The following is a 13,665-nucleotide window of genomic DNA, read 5'->3' as shown; positions in this document are numbered from 1 at the left end:
TAATTTTAGACCAATCAGAGTATAACAGTGAGACCATATAATAAGTTAACTTCAAAAGAGATACAAACTTTTCATCATGAAATGCACATGCATAAGTAAATATAAGTAAACATAGTTATACTTATCTGCTTATACTATCAAATGTGTCTTATATTCAGAAATTAAAGTAGTTTCTATTCATCTTCTTTAGGTCCAGTTGAAGCACCTGGTATTATAGGTTATTATGGGTTTTGGTATAAGCAAAAACTTTGGTTTTAGTTGGGTTTCTCCTTGTTTGGATCGACAATGCATAAGTGCTTATAAACATTTTTACTTAAATCAAAATAAAATTTTTATCATGTATTTATCTCATATTTTATAAATTATAATTGAAAAGTTGCTTTCAAGTCATTCCAAATAAGCTGTTCATTATTATTGCTCCATATTTTATAACTATGTTGAGTTTTTGTTCCTGAATAATATTATTTAGTGGGTCAAATTAAGCATGAAGTTTTGTTTGGATTAGATTTACTATCACATTCCCTTTTTATGATATATTAAAATAAAAACAATTCTTCGTCAAAAAAAATTCTATATTTAATAATTTAATTTGAATTAATGAAGATGTAGGTCAAATTTTCACTCTACAAAACTAATAAAATCAAAAAGTTAACGTAAGTTAATTAAACTTTTTAACCAAATTATATATCATCAAATATTTATGGAGGTGTATATATTGTACTTTATAATTAGATAACAAACTTAATGAAACTATATGCTTTATTTTAATGAATATTCCCCATAATTTATGTGAATAAATTATATCAATAAATTGCTAAAACAATACATGACATTATAACTTTATTTCACAGCATACAATTTCAAGACAAAAGGGGGGATGAGGGGAAGAAAAATAAAGAATAGAAAAGAATTTTAATCCCAAGGGCTCAAAGAGCACTCTTCAGGCAAAGTAGGAAATCGTTCAGAATCATTGCAATAATCATAAATAACCAAGTTTCTCTGAACCCAAGCATAATCCTTCTTCTGATCATCAGAGAGATGCCAAGCATTGTACTGATCCCACCAGTTCTTAGTGGTGGAGGACACACAAGCTGGGTATGGATCCTCCCACTGGCAAGCATCCACACTGAAGTCCTTGTAAGATGACACGAATGGCGCTAGCTTCCAGTTCGTCTTCTCCAATCCTCCCCTCGTGGCCCAGTCATCTGCATTCCATATACTCGAGAACAAGTACATCGGTTTCTCGGTTGGGAAGAAGTTGTTTGGCTTCCCATTGTTCTTGAACACTCTTATTGGAACTCTGTCCACAAAAAACCTGCCATCCCAAATCCCACAATCACTTACTGTTGTTAGCAATGGCTCAGTTCAGAAAGGAAGATTCATCAGTACTGGTTATGAACAGTTTGTCGATTTATACCAATTTGAGAGTTGGTCTTGGTCCCATCAGTTGGAAAATGGGATCATCGAGAAGAGAAGAAAGGGAACTTACACGAGCTGGTGTTCGTTCCAGAGAACAGAGTAAGTGTGGTAGTCCTCAGTGGGGTCGAACCAGAGGACGTGCCTCATCTCACGGCCTCCAGTACCATTCTTGTAGATGTTTGTTTGAATCAAGTAAGGCTGCTCTGTCCTGTTCCCCAAGAACTCAAAATCAATCTCATCTCTTTCTGGCCCTGCTCCATTCTCACTGCACATCTGCATCAAATTCAATCCAATTCCCTCGTCTCATATATCCACCAACCATCCCTGGGAAACATACCATTTCATGCATTCTTGAATTTGAGTGTTAGTACTTACATAATAAGCTGTTACCACACCAGCAGAATCGCCTCCTACTAGCTTCAGCTTCATGCTGAACCATCCAAATCTGTAGCGTTGTTTTGTTTGAAACCCACATCCTGTTCATCAAACAACCACATAAAAAGGTTTAAACTTTTCGCTACCCACTTTCCTATATCGTTCTCATCAGTGGAAGTATCCTAAATGCTCTGTTTGATCAAACATAGCCCAGATGGTCTATTGATCAAACAGTTTACCTTCATAACCAAAAGATAGTTAGTGAATTACCTGTTTCTTTGTCGACAGAGAGATACCAGATCTGGCCATCTTCGGAGGTAGTGAAATGTTCCTTGGACCACATTATGCTGAAGTTGTCTTCAAATGATCCTTTGGAAATGGCTGCTTGGGATGCAGCCGCCATGGCCATGAGAAGTGCAATGAGAAGGATCATGGTCGGTGATGAAGAAACCGGGCTTGGAGGAGTGCCCATGGTGGATGAGGGAAGATTTTGGAGTGACAGAGATTGGATCTGTGAGTGAGAGATGAGGAGGGTGTGTTGAATAAATGAGAGGAGGATTATTTGAAAATGATACGGAGCATCTGAGGATCCAGTTGTAACATCATATGCTAATGTTCCCCAGTTTCTTTTTGGACCCAAGCTCACATACCGACGTTACTTGTTGGAATTAATTATTTGCATCTTGTGTTTTCTTGAGAGTAACAGAACTATAAGCAGGCGTGGAATTTACCAATTTGCCCACTCATGATGCATTGCCCACTAAAGGCATACTATTTGGTCACTGTAGAAGAAATCTAAAATATATATAATCTTCTCCATACTATTACCATTTTATAGAATGTCTTCAAAAGGTCTCAAAGTAGATGTAAACTTTGGCAATATAAATAAAATCTTCTCTGTTTGTTTTTTTTTTTGGGTGTGTAGCATTGGTCTGTGTGAGAGAAACAAATTAGCAAAAGCAAGAAGGGGTATTATGGGTAATGAGAATTAAAAGAGAGATGGGAAGCAGGAAATGAATAGAAAAAGTGGGGAGGGAGGAGACAGGGGACCTCGTGAGGGAAGAAGAAGTGAGGGAGGTGGGGCCTCTCATTCTATTGGCTGCATGAAACAGCGCGTGATTGGAATTCTTGACAGCTGCATTCCGCTGTGCCATTCTCAAATCCAATTATTGCCAATATTATATACTCCTCCGGTCTTTATTATAAGACTCAATTTGATTTTTTATTTGGTCCTAATCCATTTTGTCTCTTATATTTATGCATTTTTTCCAAGATAATCCTTCTAATAATGATAGTTTTAGCTAATATATTTAATTAGCAAGGATATTTTAAGAATGACAACACTTATTTATTATAAATAACCAACTTAACTTACTTCCTTAATCTCCTCAAATAAGTCAATTAAGTCTTATAATTAGGACCGGAGGAGTATGTTATATTCTCCATTTATAAATACTACTATAAGAGTTCATTTATGTGTTTAATAATTTATGATATTTTTCCCAAATATATTTCTTCCATTTGAATTTGGGAAAATATGTATTAAATAGGAATTTTTAAAAAAAATCATTAATGTGAGAGGAAAAAGTTAATAAAGTGGTGTAGGCCAGAGCTCTTAACAGGTCCTATATACACATTTTGAGCAAAATGGAGTATTTTTTAAAAAATAATTAGATTATATTTAAAATGGCAGTCTACTACACATGCGATCCATGAAGAGTGGTTTATATCTCAATATTATGCAAAAATTGGGAGACGAAGTCAAAGAATGCAGAGTTATGGCAATAAATTAAACAAATAAAGATGAATTAATTCTTGTTGAATGACAATTGCTTTAGAGTGGAGAAAGTGAAACTAGATTTGCTTTATAGAAATGGGGGGTTAAGCTGCTTTTTAGGAGTAATATGATAATATTATTAAACTTAATCTTTAGCAACCAACGAGGTGATTAAGGGAACAAACAAAAAGAAAAGCTGTAACCCAAAAAAAAAGAAAGAAGGAAGGAAAGCTGGGGGTTAAATGTAATGCTCAAAGTTTAAGAAGATAATGACCAGCCAACCAACATCCCCCACACTTGAATGCCAAATTTTAAATTCCATCACTGATCTGATCTCTATTATTAGCATTGCCCTTTCCCTCATACGCAACTCGATCACATGGCCCCAAAGTCCACTGCATCCCATGAGCAATTGAACATTAAAAAAAAAATGTTCAAATTGTATGTTCTGACCAATTCAACTCAATTATTACTATTTAGATTAATTCTAAGATTAGGGTCCGTTCCACCAGGGTTTTTACGTTATGAATGGATTCTGGATCTACCAGCGATGTGCACATGGCCTTGCGCCTTCCTGCAAACAAAATGGTGTTTTACTCATTAATTCTTCTAATTATTGGATTAGGACCCCAGCTGATAAGTGCATGTGCACGGACTTGGTCCATATTTTTGCCGATTGACTCTTTCAAACAGCTTATAAAAATAAAAGGGTGTTTTGGGTTTCTTGGGAGTGTTTTTTAAAAACCCTTTCATGCTCTTCTCACATACTTACTCTATATATCAGAAAATCATTTTTAAAATTATAGTTTGGTTCTAATCCAAACACCCCCTTAAAATTATTAAAGTAACCTTCATTGCTCAAATTGGCCTCTTTGGTAGTTTCAAACTATTTGGTTGATGGGTGTTATTTGCAAATACTAATACTGTCTTTGTTTTAAATATAAGAGTTAGTTTGTAATACAATTTATATTACAAATTAGTTTTTGTATTTACGACCATGTTATTATTGGATTGTTTTCTCTTTATTTTCCTGCTGCTCTTTACATTTTTTTCATATTGGACTATTGTTTTTTTTTGTTATATTTTATATTGGACTATTTGTTTTAGGAAAAGATAATTTTTTTAGAAGTAATTTTATTCAAAATACTGTCTGATACTAAATATAAGTACATTTTCCAACAGGGATTACGGTTAAATTCGTTCTGTATTCTCGGGCTAATTTTCTTTTGGATCTTTGTGGACCACAAAAAACTGTAATCGGTACTCCATGTATGTGAAGCAGCAGAAAAGCCCAGAACATTGAAGCCCATTATTTTGGGGGCCCATCAGATATTTTAAACTGGCTAGCTTAGGCCGGACAAACCCAGCCTAGCCCGGTCCACACCAACCTGGCTTTTGTGGAGCCTTACTAACAACCACACAAAGCACTTATTTATTTATTTTGACTACTTTTTATTATTTGATGTTATGAATTTATCTTCTTTTTTTGTTTTTGCATCTTCTTATTCATGATATTAAATCTCAGATCAGACTTTCTCCATATGTTTCATTAGAGTTCATACAATTATTTTAAATCTCAGATTTTTTTTTTAAAATTGTAATAAAATTGAAGTATCTAAACAAAACGTAAATTAAAAATTTTGCAAGTATTATCCATTTCGAGCATTCAATATAAAAACTCTTTGAAAACGAATTTAACCTAATTAACCTATTACTATACATTGCCCAGATTGTGAATCATAAGCACGATCCTAAAACATTGTGAACAATGATATAAATCATTACTTAGCAAAATATCATTGGATTAGAGAAACAAATATCTTGTGAATCTCATTTGTACTTATATGGTACTACTGTACATCTCCTTTTATTTCCCTTTTCTTTTTGCAGTCACAGCTTCCTGTTGCTTGTTTTCTTCTGCCAAAAAGCTGATGTGGTATCCGATGTCTGACATAATATCTCCTCCCCGGATAGCGAAAACCCCATCATTCTCCGCCGTTGAAACTCTATCTTCCTCTTCCCAAACCAATACACTCAGATTTTTCATTCAGATATTTCACTCTTCTCCCAGTAAGGTCCTACTCATTTTGTTTATAAATCCCTTTCCCTCCTTCACTTCGCAGTATAGACCAGTTCCCTCTTGTTCTTCTTCTATCCAATTCCGTACCGAATCATCAATCACAGTATGGCAGCCATGGCCACTGCAACCCTGACCTCTTCCATCTCTTCAAACCCGAAATCTTCTTTCATCCACAACAAGATACCTTCTTCAATTCCTTCTCGCTTCACTCCTGTTAAATCTTCGATCTCCATGTCCCTAAACACTCCCTCCTACGACCTCAATTCCTTCAAGTTCCAACCCATCAAAGAATCCATCGTCTCCCGCGAAATGACCCGCCGTTACATGACAGACATGATCACCTACGCCGACACCGACGTCGTCATCGTCGGAGCCGGTTCTGCTGGCCTCTCCTGCGCCTACGAGCTCAGCAAGAACCCCTCTGTCAGCGTGGCCATCATCGAACAATCTGTCAGCCCCGGCGGCGGTGCATGGCTCGGCGGGCAGCTCTTCTCGGCTATGGTTGTCCGCAAGCCGGCCCACATGTTCCTCGACGAGCTCGGGATCGAGTACGACGAGGCTGAGGACTACGTGGTCATTAAACACGCGGCTCTGTTTACTTCGACGATCATGAGCCAGCTTCTCTCACGGCCGAACGTGAAGCTGTTCAACGCGGTGGCGGCAGAGGATTTGATCGTGAAGGAAGGGAGGGTGGCCGGAGTTGTGACCAACTGGGCGTTGGTGTCGATGAACCACGACACACAATCATGCATGGACCCGAACGTGATGGAGGCGAAGGTGGTGGTGAGCTCGTGCGGGCACGACGGGCCTTTCGGAGCGACGGGGGTTAAGAGATTGAAGAGCATAGGGATGATCGACAGCGTCCCAGGAATGAAGGCGTTGGACATGAATACTGCCGAGGATGATATTGTTCGACTAACTAGGGAGGTTGTGCCTGGCATGATCGTCACGGGCATGGAAGTTGCAGAGATTGACGGAGCCCCCAGAATGGTAAGTTCATGATATGTGAATGAAACAACCAAAAAAAGCTTCTTCTTTTTTCCCCCCTTCCATATGCAAAAGACAGATTCACGAACATGTGTAATAATGATGATTGTTATGGCAGGGTCCAACGTTTGGGGCGATGATGATATCGGGGCAGAAGGCGGCGCATTTGGCTTTGAAGGCGTTGGGGAGGAACAATGCCATTGATGGAACATACGAGCTCGGAAGACAAGAACAGCCCGAGCTTCTTTTTGCATCCGCTGAAATTGATCCAGACATTGTTGATGCTTAGAAATTATAAGCTCAACATGAAAAATCTTCCTTTTTCCTTTTTGTTTAGTCTTTCTTGTTCATGATCTTCTATTTTGTTACTCCCCCTTTTATTATCCGGGAATAAATGGATAAAATTCACAGTATCTTTTACATGGAACAATCCAGACTTTGTACAATTATTCTGCAGAGGATGTCTGTTACAGATTTCTTATGTCCTCGCCTAGAGCAAAGTACGAAGATAAACAGCAAAAGTGGGCCAATATTATCCGAAATGGAGCTCATGTTAATGTTTCTGTTACTTCTGCTTTTGCTTGTGCAATAAAAGTTTACAAAATTAACCAATAAATGTTGGTCCAAGTGAATGGAACTTCGGCCTTAAATATTATGTCTTAGGTTCGATCCTTAAAGCTGTGTATATGGAAAAAAAACACTGAGAGGAGTCTTTTTTACAGCGTCTAATAGTATCTTGGGAAATTAGTTTCTTACCGTTCGGTAAGAGGATACTCTGGGCAATCATGATATGTAAATGGAATTTGGCGTATGAGAACGAGAAAAGAAAGCGGAAAACAGATCATTTTTCATGGCAACTTTACCAAAGGAAAATGGAATATTCCAATTGGAAATAGATATTTCCTGTTAAGTACGTGGCCTCTGTTTTAGAACATTGGGCGGGGAAGAGTGATTGTCCAAGCATCCAAATTTTTGTTATATAGAACATTGGAAATTGGTGTCTCGCGTTGAGATCTTTGCTCAGAAACCAAGAATCGAAGATACAAAGGAAACAGGGAAGATCCGAAGAGATTAGCGAAAACTGAAAGCACAAAACTAGAGATAGCATTACATTGAATTGAGCGAAGACTTGGACTGTTCTGCAAACACTGAAAAGATTCAAATAGAGGATGGGAGATTTATGTTGAAAATAAGCAAATTTGGCTTCATAAAACTATAATCTAAAGATGGTTATGTGTGCACGCGTGCGCGCTTAAGGTGAAATGTGAAAACTGAAGTATCAGTGTTAGGTGGAGCATCAAGTCAAGCCTAATCCAAAAGTTTACATGACTTGTCTCACTCTTTGAAGCATGCATCATGGCAAATTATAGCAAAAACACTAGAACGAAGGCAGTTTAGTTTCTTTAAGTAGATCTGCTTGCGTTTTCTTTCTTGGGTAAAGTAAATCTGCTTGCGCTAATTACACAAGCTCATGTAAGCCATTATATATTTCTGTGTTGTTAGGCATGCATGTCCCTTCTGCAAAAAGTAGTCTTTTAGACACGTAACACTTCACTATTTTTTGAGAATTTGTCTAGTTGATACTAATCAATATCTCTACTTGAAGCTGTAACAGAACAAGGACATCCCCATATAATTTTTTTGTTGGTGCTACGGTCATTTTGGGATTTTAATTGGACAAAATTCTGCTAATGTTGCTTTTTTTTTATTGACGAGACTCTAACTCAAAACCTTGTTCAAGGGGCATTAAGTTTGTTACCACTCAACCTAACCATCATTAGTTTCCTGATATGATTTTGTCATTAATGTTGAATGCTTTTTTGCCAAGCTTTTACCATTATATGGCTTGTTATAAGTTGGAATGTCCACCCGTGTGCGTGAATACTAAATAACACAAACAAAGCCAAAGAGTTACTCGTCACAGTGACTGTCGCTTTGGTAAAGAGGAAGGGTTATATTATGCGCTGCTTTTCTGGTTAAGACAGTGACTTGTTTTGGCATTTCCTGGTTGTAGTCATCCCTTTTGGCTCCAAAGAATCACCTTCAGGCAACACAGAATATTTTAACAGGTCATGAACATACCCACCCACCCACCCACCAACATCACTTAGTGCGATTCATGCAACCTCGAGAGCACATTGAATTGATAGAAAGTACTGAAACACAATGATTGTGAATCGGTTCATGATAAGAGTAACATGCCTACTACATTCACACAGACACCGTGACACAATAAAGTCTGAAATGAGCTGAATCAAAGGCAAAGACTGTCATAAATAGAGAAGGTGTTGAAGGAAAACTTGCAGATGACCAATATAATTGTACTCTATGAAGCTAACGTTAACTTCATTTCAGTCACTTGTTGAGTATGTGGCAGTCCAGTACTTTTCGATTTCTTCGGCTGTTCTTCCTGGGATCCTCCCAGCTATCAAAGCCCACCTGATGGAAGAACTAGTAATTTTAGCTTTCAGGATAAACAGGTTGATGAATCTGTATCTTTTGTTAGTATTTGAAAAGAAAGAAAATGGAAGTAACAGACCTTTCACCAACTAGATTATACATTCTGGTAATCAACTCTTCCTCATCGCTGGAAAATTCTAGCTTTGATTCTTTGCTGGTTTCCTCTGAAAAGGAGCAGCAACCTTAAATTAGCAGGATGTAAGAAGGAAATGTCCACTGTGAACGCCACAACAGAAGTGCATGGCACAAGATCAATCAGCTGAGACTTGAGAAAGTTATCATCAGTAGATCTCTCATATAATCATGCTCATGTGACAAAAAAAGAAGACTAAAGAATAAGTTCAGTGACCAAAAGACAAGAATTTTTAAAATATAAACATGTCCACAGAAAGCGTGAGTGTCTTGGGGGGAAAAAAAACCTTGAAGGTTCTCCAAGACTTCGTCAGTGGAAGAATGCTCTGAAGCAGCCATTCGGATAACAAAGGGATGAAAAAGCGAAAGGAAAAGTAAGATGAACCACTCACTGGCGTGGTATTAATAGTCATCCTTGTCGTTAAAACAGGTGGCGCCGATCAATTTCACCAAGGTACGATTTTGATATGATATGTCGCGGATTTTTTGCCCTTGGTTAAAGAGAATTCTAGTCTCCGTGTGGATGAAAAGGTATTGGAAGGAATACATGAATGTGATGTGTGGCTTTTAAAATGAACCGTGAAATTTTCATTGTTGGCTAGTTGGCGGGGAGGGCCCAGAAGTATGTTGAAACTTAATGCTATTAGGTGATCTGTCTCTTTAACCACTCAAAATGCCATCAGGGACAGTAAAAATAAAGGGGGGAGGGTTGTTCCGCTTCTCTCGCCTGTAAAGATTTCAATTTTCATCACACGCGTAGCACTGAAAGATTCTAAAACGAACGTTTGTTGAATAAAAAACTGGTGAGCTGGTATTTGGTGCTTCCTTATATAATCCCAAATTGGTCCATTTATGATGAACCTCTTTAACGCTTAATGCCATGGAAATTGTGTAGATCTAGGCTTTGGGACTTAAAACCGATTTGGGGTTTCTGTGGATTTCTTATTTTGATATAGCTTTTCCTTAGCAGAGTTTCACATGAAACATAGCAGTTTGTCTGATGCATGATTCTTTTCTGCTTTCAAATTACTCTTTTTAAGGCATAAAAAAAATAAAATTCTTGTGCTTGAGAGGGCAAGTAGGTAAAGTCAGCTATAGGATAATTTTTTCCGTTTGGTTACTGTTGAGCACTGGAATGACATCAAATAGATTGTACCAGTTGAAAAGAACCGAAACTTGAAAACCACAAATAAGACAAGCAAACAACGTTACTGTTGAGGACTAGAATTTCTCTCTTAGCCTCATAGATATTCATTGCCTGTACGTTTTGTCCTTCAGAGAAAGGAGTCACTGGTTCATGGAAAACTCTCTAGCAGAGACAAACTCCCAAAACTACAATCTTCGCAAGCAGATAAGAATATTCCTAAAGTTCTTGATGAAATCCAAATCTTGAACAACTGTATCAGCATATTCCCACTGAGAATGCCAAATTCACAAGTATTCACAGTTAAAGATGGGAGAATATTTATGATTCACGCGTAAACTCAACAGTGTAGAGTAAATCGAAGGAAGGACGGTGGAGTGGGACCTTACTTATATAGATTGATCATTATCGTTCACAAGGTTGGATTGTGCCCAGATCAAAAGCGAAAAACGGAGTTTTCCAGGAACAAATATTTTTCGATCCAACTTTACTGTGTGAATAAGGAAGGGAGGGCGAGGTTGAATTGTGTCTAGCAAGTTCTCTGCAGCTAAAAACGCCATTGTTACTTCAGAATTCTAGGCTGTTTGATGCATACTTGTCTGCTGATTCTGTTGGAGCACAAAACACCATACCCCAAAAAGCCGAGAACGATTTTACTTCATATAAGGTAGCATGTGAGAATCTGGTCCTTTTGTCATTGTATTTTCCTACCACGGCATAGCTGCTGGATGTAATGCAAGAGAAGATAAGAATAAAGGAAAATTAGGGAGAAGGACATGCAAAAAGTAATATTTATTGGGAAGGATCTTAAAAAGTTTAATTATTTAGGAGGACCAAATATTAAAATATAATTTTAAAAATACAAAATTACCTTTAACCAATTCTCTTATCTTTCCTCTAACCACTACTTTTGAATTTTGAATTAAATCCTTGATTTAATTAAATTATTCAATCTTTAATATCTCATACGGGTCCATCTCTCTCTCATTCTTCTCATTCCTCAACATAGATTCACACTACTAAGGTTTGAATCCCTACTGGGAGAGGTGTCCATATTTAATGCCCGATAGTGTTTCGAATAGGATTACCTCCAATAAAAGGATACCTATGCTTTAACCAAAAAAAAAAAAAACATAAATTCACACCACTAATACTTTTCATTGCCCAATACCAACAGTTGTTAATTCCTAGTTTGTACCATAATAAGATCATTAATAATGACAGTAATATTGTATAGACTTCGTCAACTAAAGCAGAGAGTCTAATTGCATCTGGATAATATTTGGAAATTAATTTTGAAATTCCTCAAGTTAATGTGTTAGATAACATTAGCATCATGATCTGTGATTTATTAATATTTTTTTGTTGTTAGTATGTTGCTTTTTTGGTTATTTCAATTTTTAAACTTCACACTCACAATTATTTGGTTCATACTTTTTTTTTGGGTTTACAATCAATTGAGCATAGATGGAGTGAGGTTATAGTTTCGCCTAAATGTATTTTATTTGAACAGTATTTAATTATTTATTGTTATTAGACCTGAAAACTGAGATAATAAAAATATGGATATAAAAGTAAAATAACAGTGCAAAAATATTTTTATTAATGAAAAATAGGTTGTAAAGTTAGTGGTTAGAGAAACTGTAGGAGATTTAGTTGGGAGTATTTTAGTATTTTTAAAATTTATATACTGATATTTGATCCTCCTAAATAATTACACTTTTTAAGATCCTCCCTTATAAATATAATCTTTTTTTTGCTCCTCCTCTCTAATTTTCCCTAAGAATAACGGAAAATATATCAATTCATAATTTATTTTGAAAATCTTTCTAAAGAAATCCTGCAATTGGGAATACGTTTTTTTTCCTAGGGGTATGAGTCGTTGATTATTCATCAAGTGCAGGCGTAGCAGATAGATAATCACATTTTATATTCAAAACAGGGAAGCTAAGCAAGCAGTAAGCAGTTCCACTGTCGATTTAGAAATACATTTGCCGATAATCGTAGCATATTTCTCAGAAACAATTCGCATTTTACTGTGGAATTGCCACTTCCTTCTCTGTCTCTGTTTTCTTCTGAATGACAAGAAAAAAAGCAAAAAGGCTTATTGCTTATTGTTCTACTCCCTACTAGGTTCAGGATGGGTACTTCCCCTCATTATCCTTATTCATTTTGAGCATTGAGATGCTGCTTAATTAACGTTGCATGATACGTAATGAATGGAATTATCAAACTCACTCTATCTGTAATTCGGTCTCAATTTCTGTCTAGACATTTAATGATGGCATATCGTGGAAGCATTTATTTTGTGCATAACATGGAGAGAACTTCCATTCAACTATGGGCTATTATCCAGTAATGCAGAGGAAGAATTCAGTCCATAAGTAACTGATGTCAGATCATAAAAAACACTTTCATCCCACACAGTATTTCGAATAAGATTACCTCTAATACGAAGATACTTATGCTTTAAAAAAAAAAAAAAAAAAAGACCCTTTCACCCTATGCACTGGAAAATTTAAAAATGCGCGTATTCAATTTTAATGGGCATTTTCTAATCACTTTTGTTCACATAATACTTTCTTTGAGAAGTTTTCCAGGGTATCTTCTGTATAAAAGTTACGCGATCTCGTTCACCCAAACAGTAAAAAGGGTCACGCGAAGTCACGGGATCACGTAAATCTTTGGTGGGGAGCGCCAAAATCCAATTTCTTTATACGTAGGTTGCGAGAACTCACGTTTCTCAGCATAGGCAGAAACATCACAACGCATCAAAGAAGAAAAGCAGATAGAGAAAACGAATGGCCACAGCTACTACCAAAACAACATAGGCAGGAAGCATGAGACCAACGTCATCTTTTTGTTCTGGGTTCCAAAAAAGATTAGATGAATTGATGAGAACCAAACATCAGATAACAAACACTGAACTAATGAAGTATTAGCTCCCCAGTTAAAAGCTCTCGATTTGATCCCAATTCAGTAAATTTTGGTCCCAGTAATCTCAACTTTCTCAATCTCATTTCATGCTGTACTATAACAGGTGTAGACATGCAATACTTCAGATGAAGTTCAAGAACACATCATCATGATAACGGATGAAAAGATGCAATGCAACAGATACATTCACACGTTAGCTTCCTATAACAATCAAAGTATATCCACTTCGCTCAGAGTACAACATGGTGATACCTAACTACACGATAAAACTCCAGTAAACAGGGTTATGCGCAAATCTCTTATTAATCTACCAGTAACTAACACCATAACATCATGCATTAAAAAGCAATCAAG

General features: G+C 36.7%; 3 protein-coding genes across 3 annotated transcripts; 1 reads left to right on the top strand and 2 right to left on the bottom strand.

Moving 5' to 3' along the window:
- Positions 1-784: 784 nt before the first annotated feature.
- On the bottom strand, positions 785-2,317 carry LOC114725517 (probable xyloglucan endotransglucosylase/hydrolase protein 8). Its single transcript, XM_028912040.1, has 4 exons — positions 2,065-2,317; positions 1,795-1,895; positions 1,490-1,692; positions 785-1,315 (listed from the first exon to the last, which is right to left on the bottom strand). The coding sequence occupies exons 1-4, from the start codon at positions 2,264-2,266 to the stop codon at positions 913-915; spliced, it is 909 nt and encodes a 302-aa protein (XP_028767873.1). The 5' UTR covers positions 2,267-2,317; the 3' UTR covers positions 785-912.
- Positions 2,318-5,632: 3,315 nt separating this feature from the next.
- Positions 5,633-7,199, top strand: LOC114725516 (thiamine thiazole synthase 2, chloroplastic). Its single transcript, XM_028912039.1, has 2 exons — positions 5,633-6,641; positions 6,757-7,199. The coding sequence occupies exons 1-2, from the start codon at positions 5,757-5,759 to the stop codon at positions 6,925-6,927; spliced, it is 1,056 nt and encodes a 351-aa protein (XP_028767872.1). The 5' UTR covers positions 5,633-5,756; the 3' UTR covers positions 6,928-7,199.
- A 1,593-nt stretch (positions 7,200-8,792) lies between these two features.
- Positions 8,793-9,608, bottom strand: LOC114725472 (MYB-like transcription factor ETC1). The gene is made up of 3 exons (XM_028911987.1): positions 9,518-9,608; positions 9,178-9,262; positions 8,793-9,077 (listed from the first exon to the last, which is right to left on the bottom strand). Exons 1-3 carry the CDS (start codon positions 9,567-9,569, stop codon positions 8,990-8,992), a joined length of 225 nt encoding a protein of 74 aa, XP_028767820.1. The 5' UTR covers positions 9,570-9,608; the 3' UTR covers positions 8,793-8,989.
- Positions 9,609-13,665: the final 4,057 nt, after the last annotated feature.

Source organism: Neltuma alba, unplaced genomic scaffold, assembly GCF_004799145.2.
Source record: "Neltuma alba isolate B1F8T4 unplaced genomic scaffold, ASM479914v2 tig00012254_pilon, whole genome shotgun sequence".
Lineage (NCBI taxonomy): Eukaryota > Viridiplantae > Streptophyta > Magnoliopsida > Fabales > Fabaceae > Neltuma > Neltuma alba.
Note: the sequence above shows the minus strand (reverse complement) of the source record. Positions and strands in the feature narration are given on the sequence as shown.

What these genes read in the sequence shown, in the direction of transcription:
- LOC114725472 (XM_028911987.1), bottom strand. Translation starts at nt 9,569, where the DNA reads ATGGCTGCTTCAGAGCATTCTTCCACTGACGAAGTCTTGGAGAACCTT. An exon ending in AGTCTTGGAGAACCTTCAAG is followed by an intron (nt 9,263 to 9,517) that starts GTTTTTTTTCCC and finishes GCTCCTTTTCAG; the next exon opens with AGGAAACCAGCAAAGAATCA. An exon ending in TATAATCTAGTTGGTGAAAG is followed by an intron (nt 9,078 to 9,177) that starts GTCTGTTACTTC and finishes TTCTTCCATCAG; the next exon opens with GTGGGCTTTGATAGCTGGGA.
- LOC114725516 (XM_028912039.1), top strand. Translation starts at nt 5,757, where the DNA reads ATGGCAGCCATGGCCACTGCAACCCTGACCTCTTCCATCTCTTCAAAC. An exon ending in TTGACGGAGCCCCCAGAATG is followed by an intron (nt 6,642 to 6,756) that starts GTAAGTTCATGA and finishes TTGTTATGGCAG; the next exon opens with GGTCCAACGTTTGGGGCGAT.
- LOC114725517 (XM_028912040.1), bottom strand. Translation starts at nt 2,266, where the DNA reads ATGGGCACTCCTCCAAGCCCGGTTTCTTCATCACCGACCATGATCCTT. An exon ending in GTGTGGTAACAGCTTATTAT is followed by an intron (nt 1,693 to 1,794) that starts GTAAGTACTAAC and finishes AATTTGATGCAG; the next exon opens with ATGTGCAGTGAGAATGGAGC. An exon ending in TGGAACGAACACCAGCTCGT is followed by an intron (nt 1,316 to 1,489) that starts GTAAGTTCCCTT and finishes TTGGGATGGCAG; the next exon opens with GTTTTTTGTGGACAGAGTTC.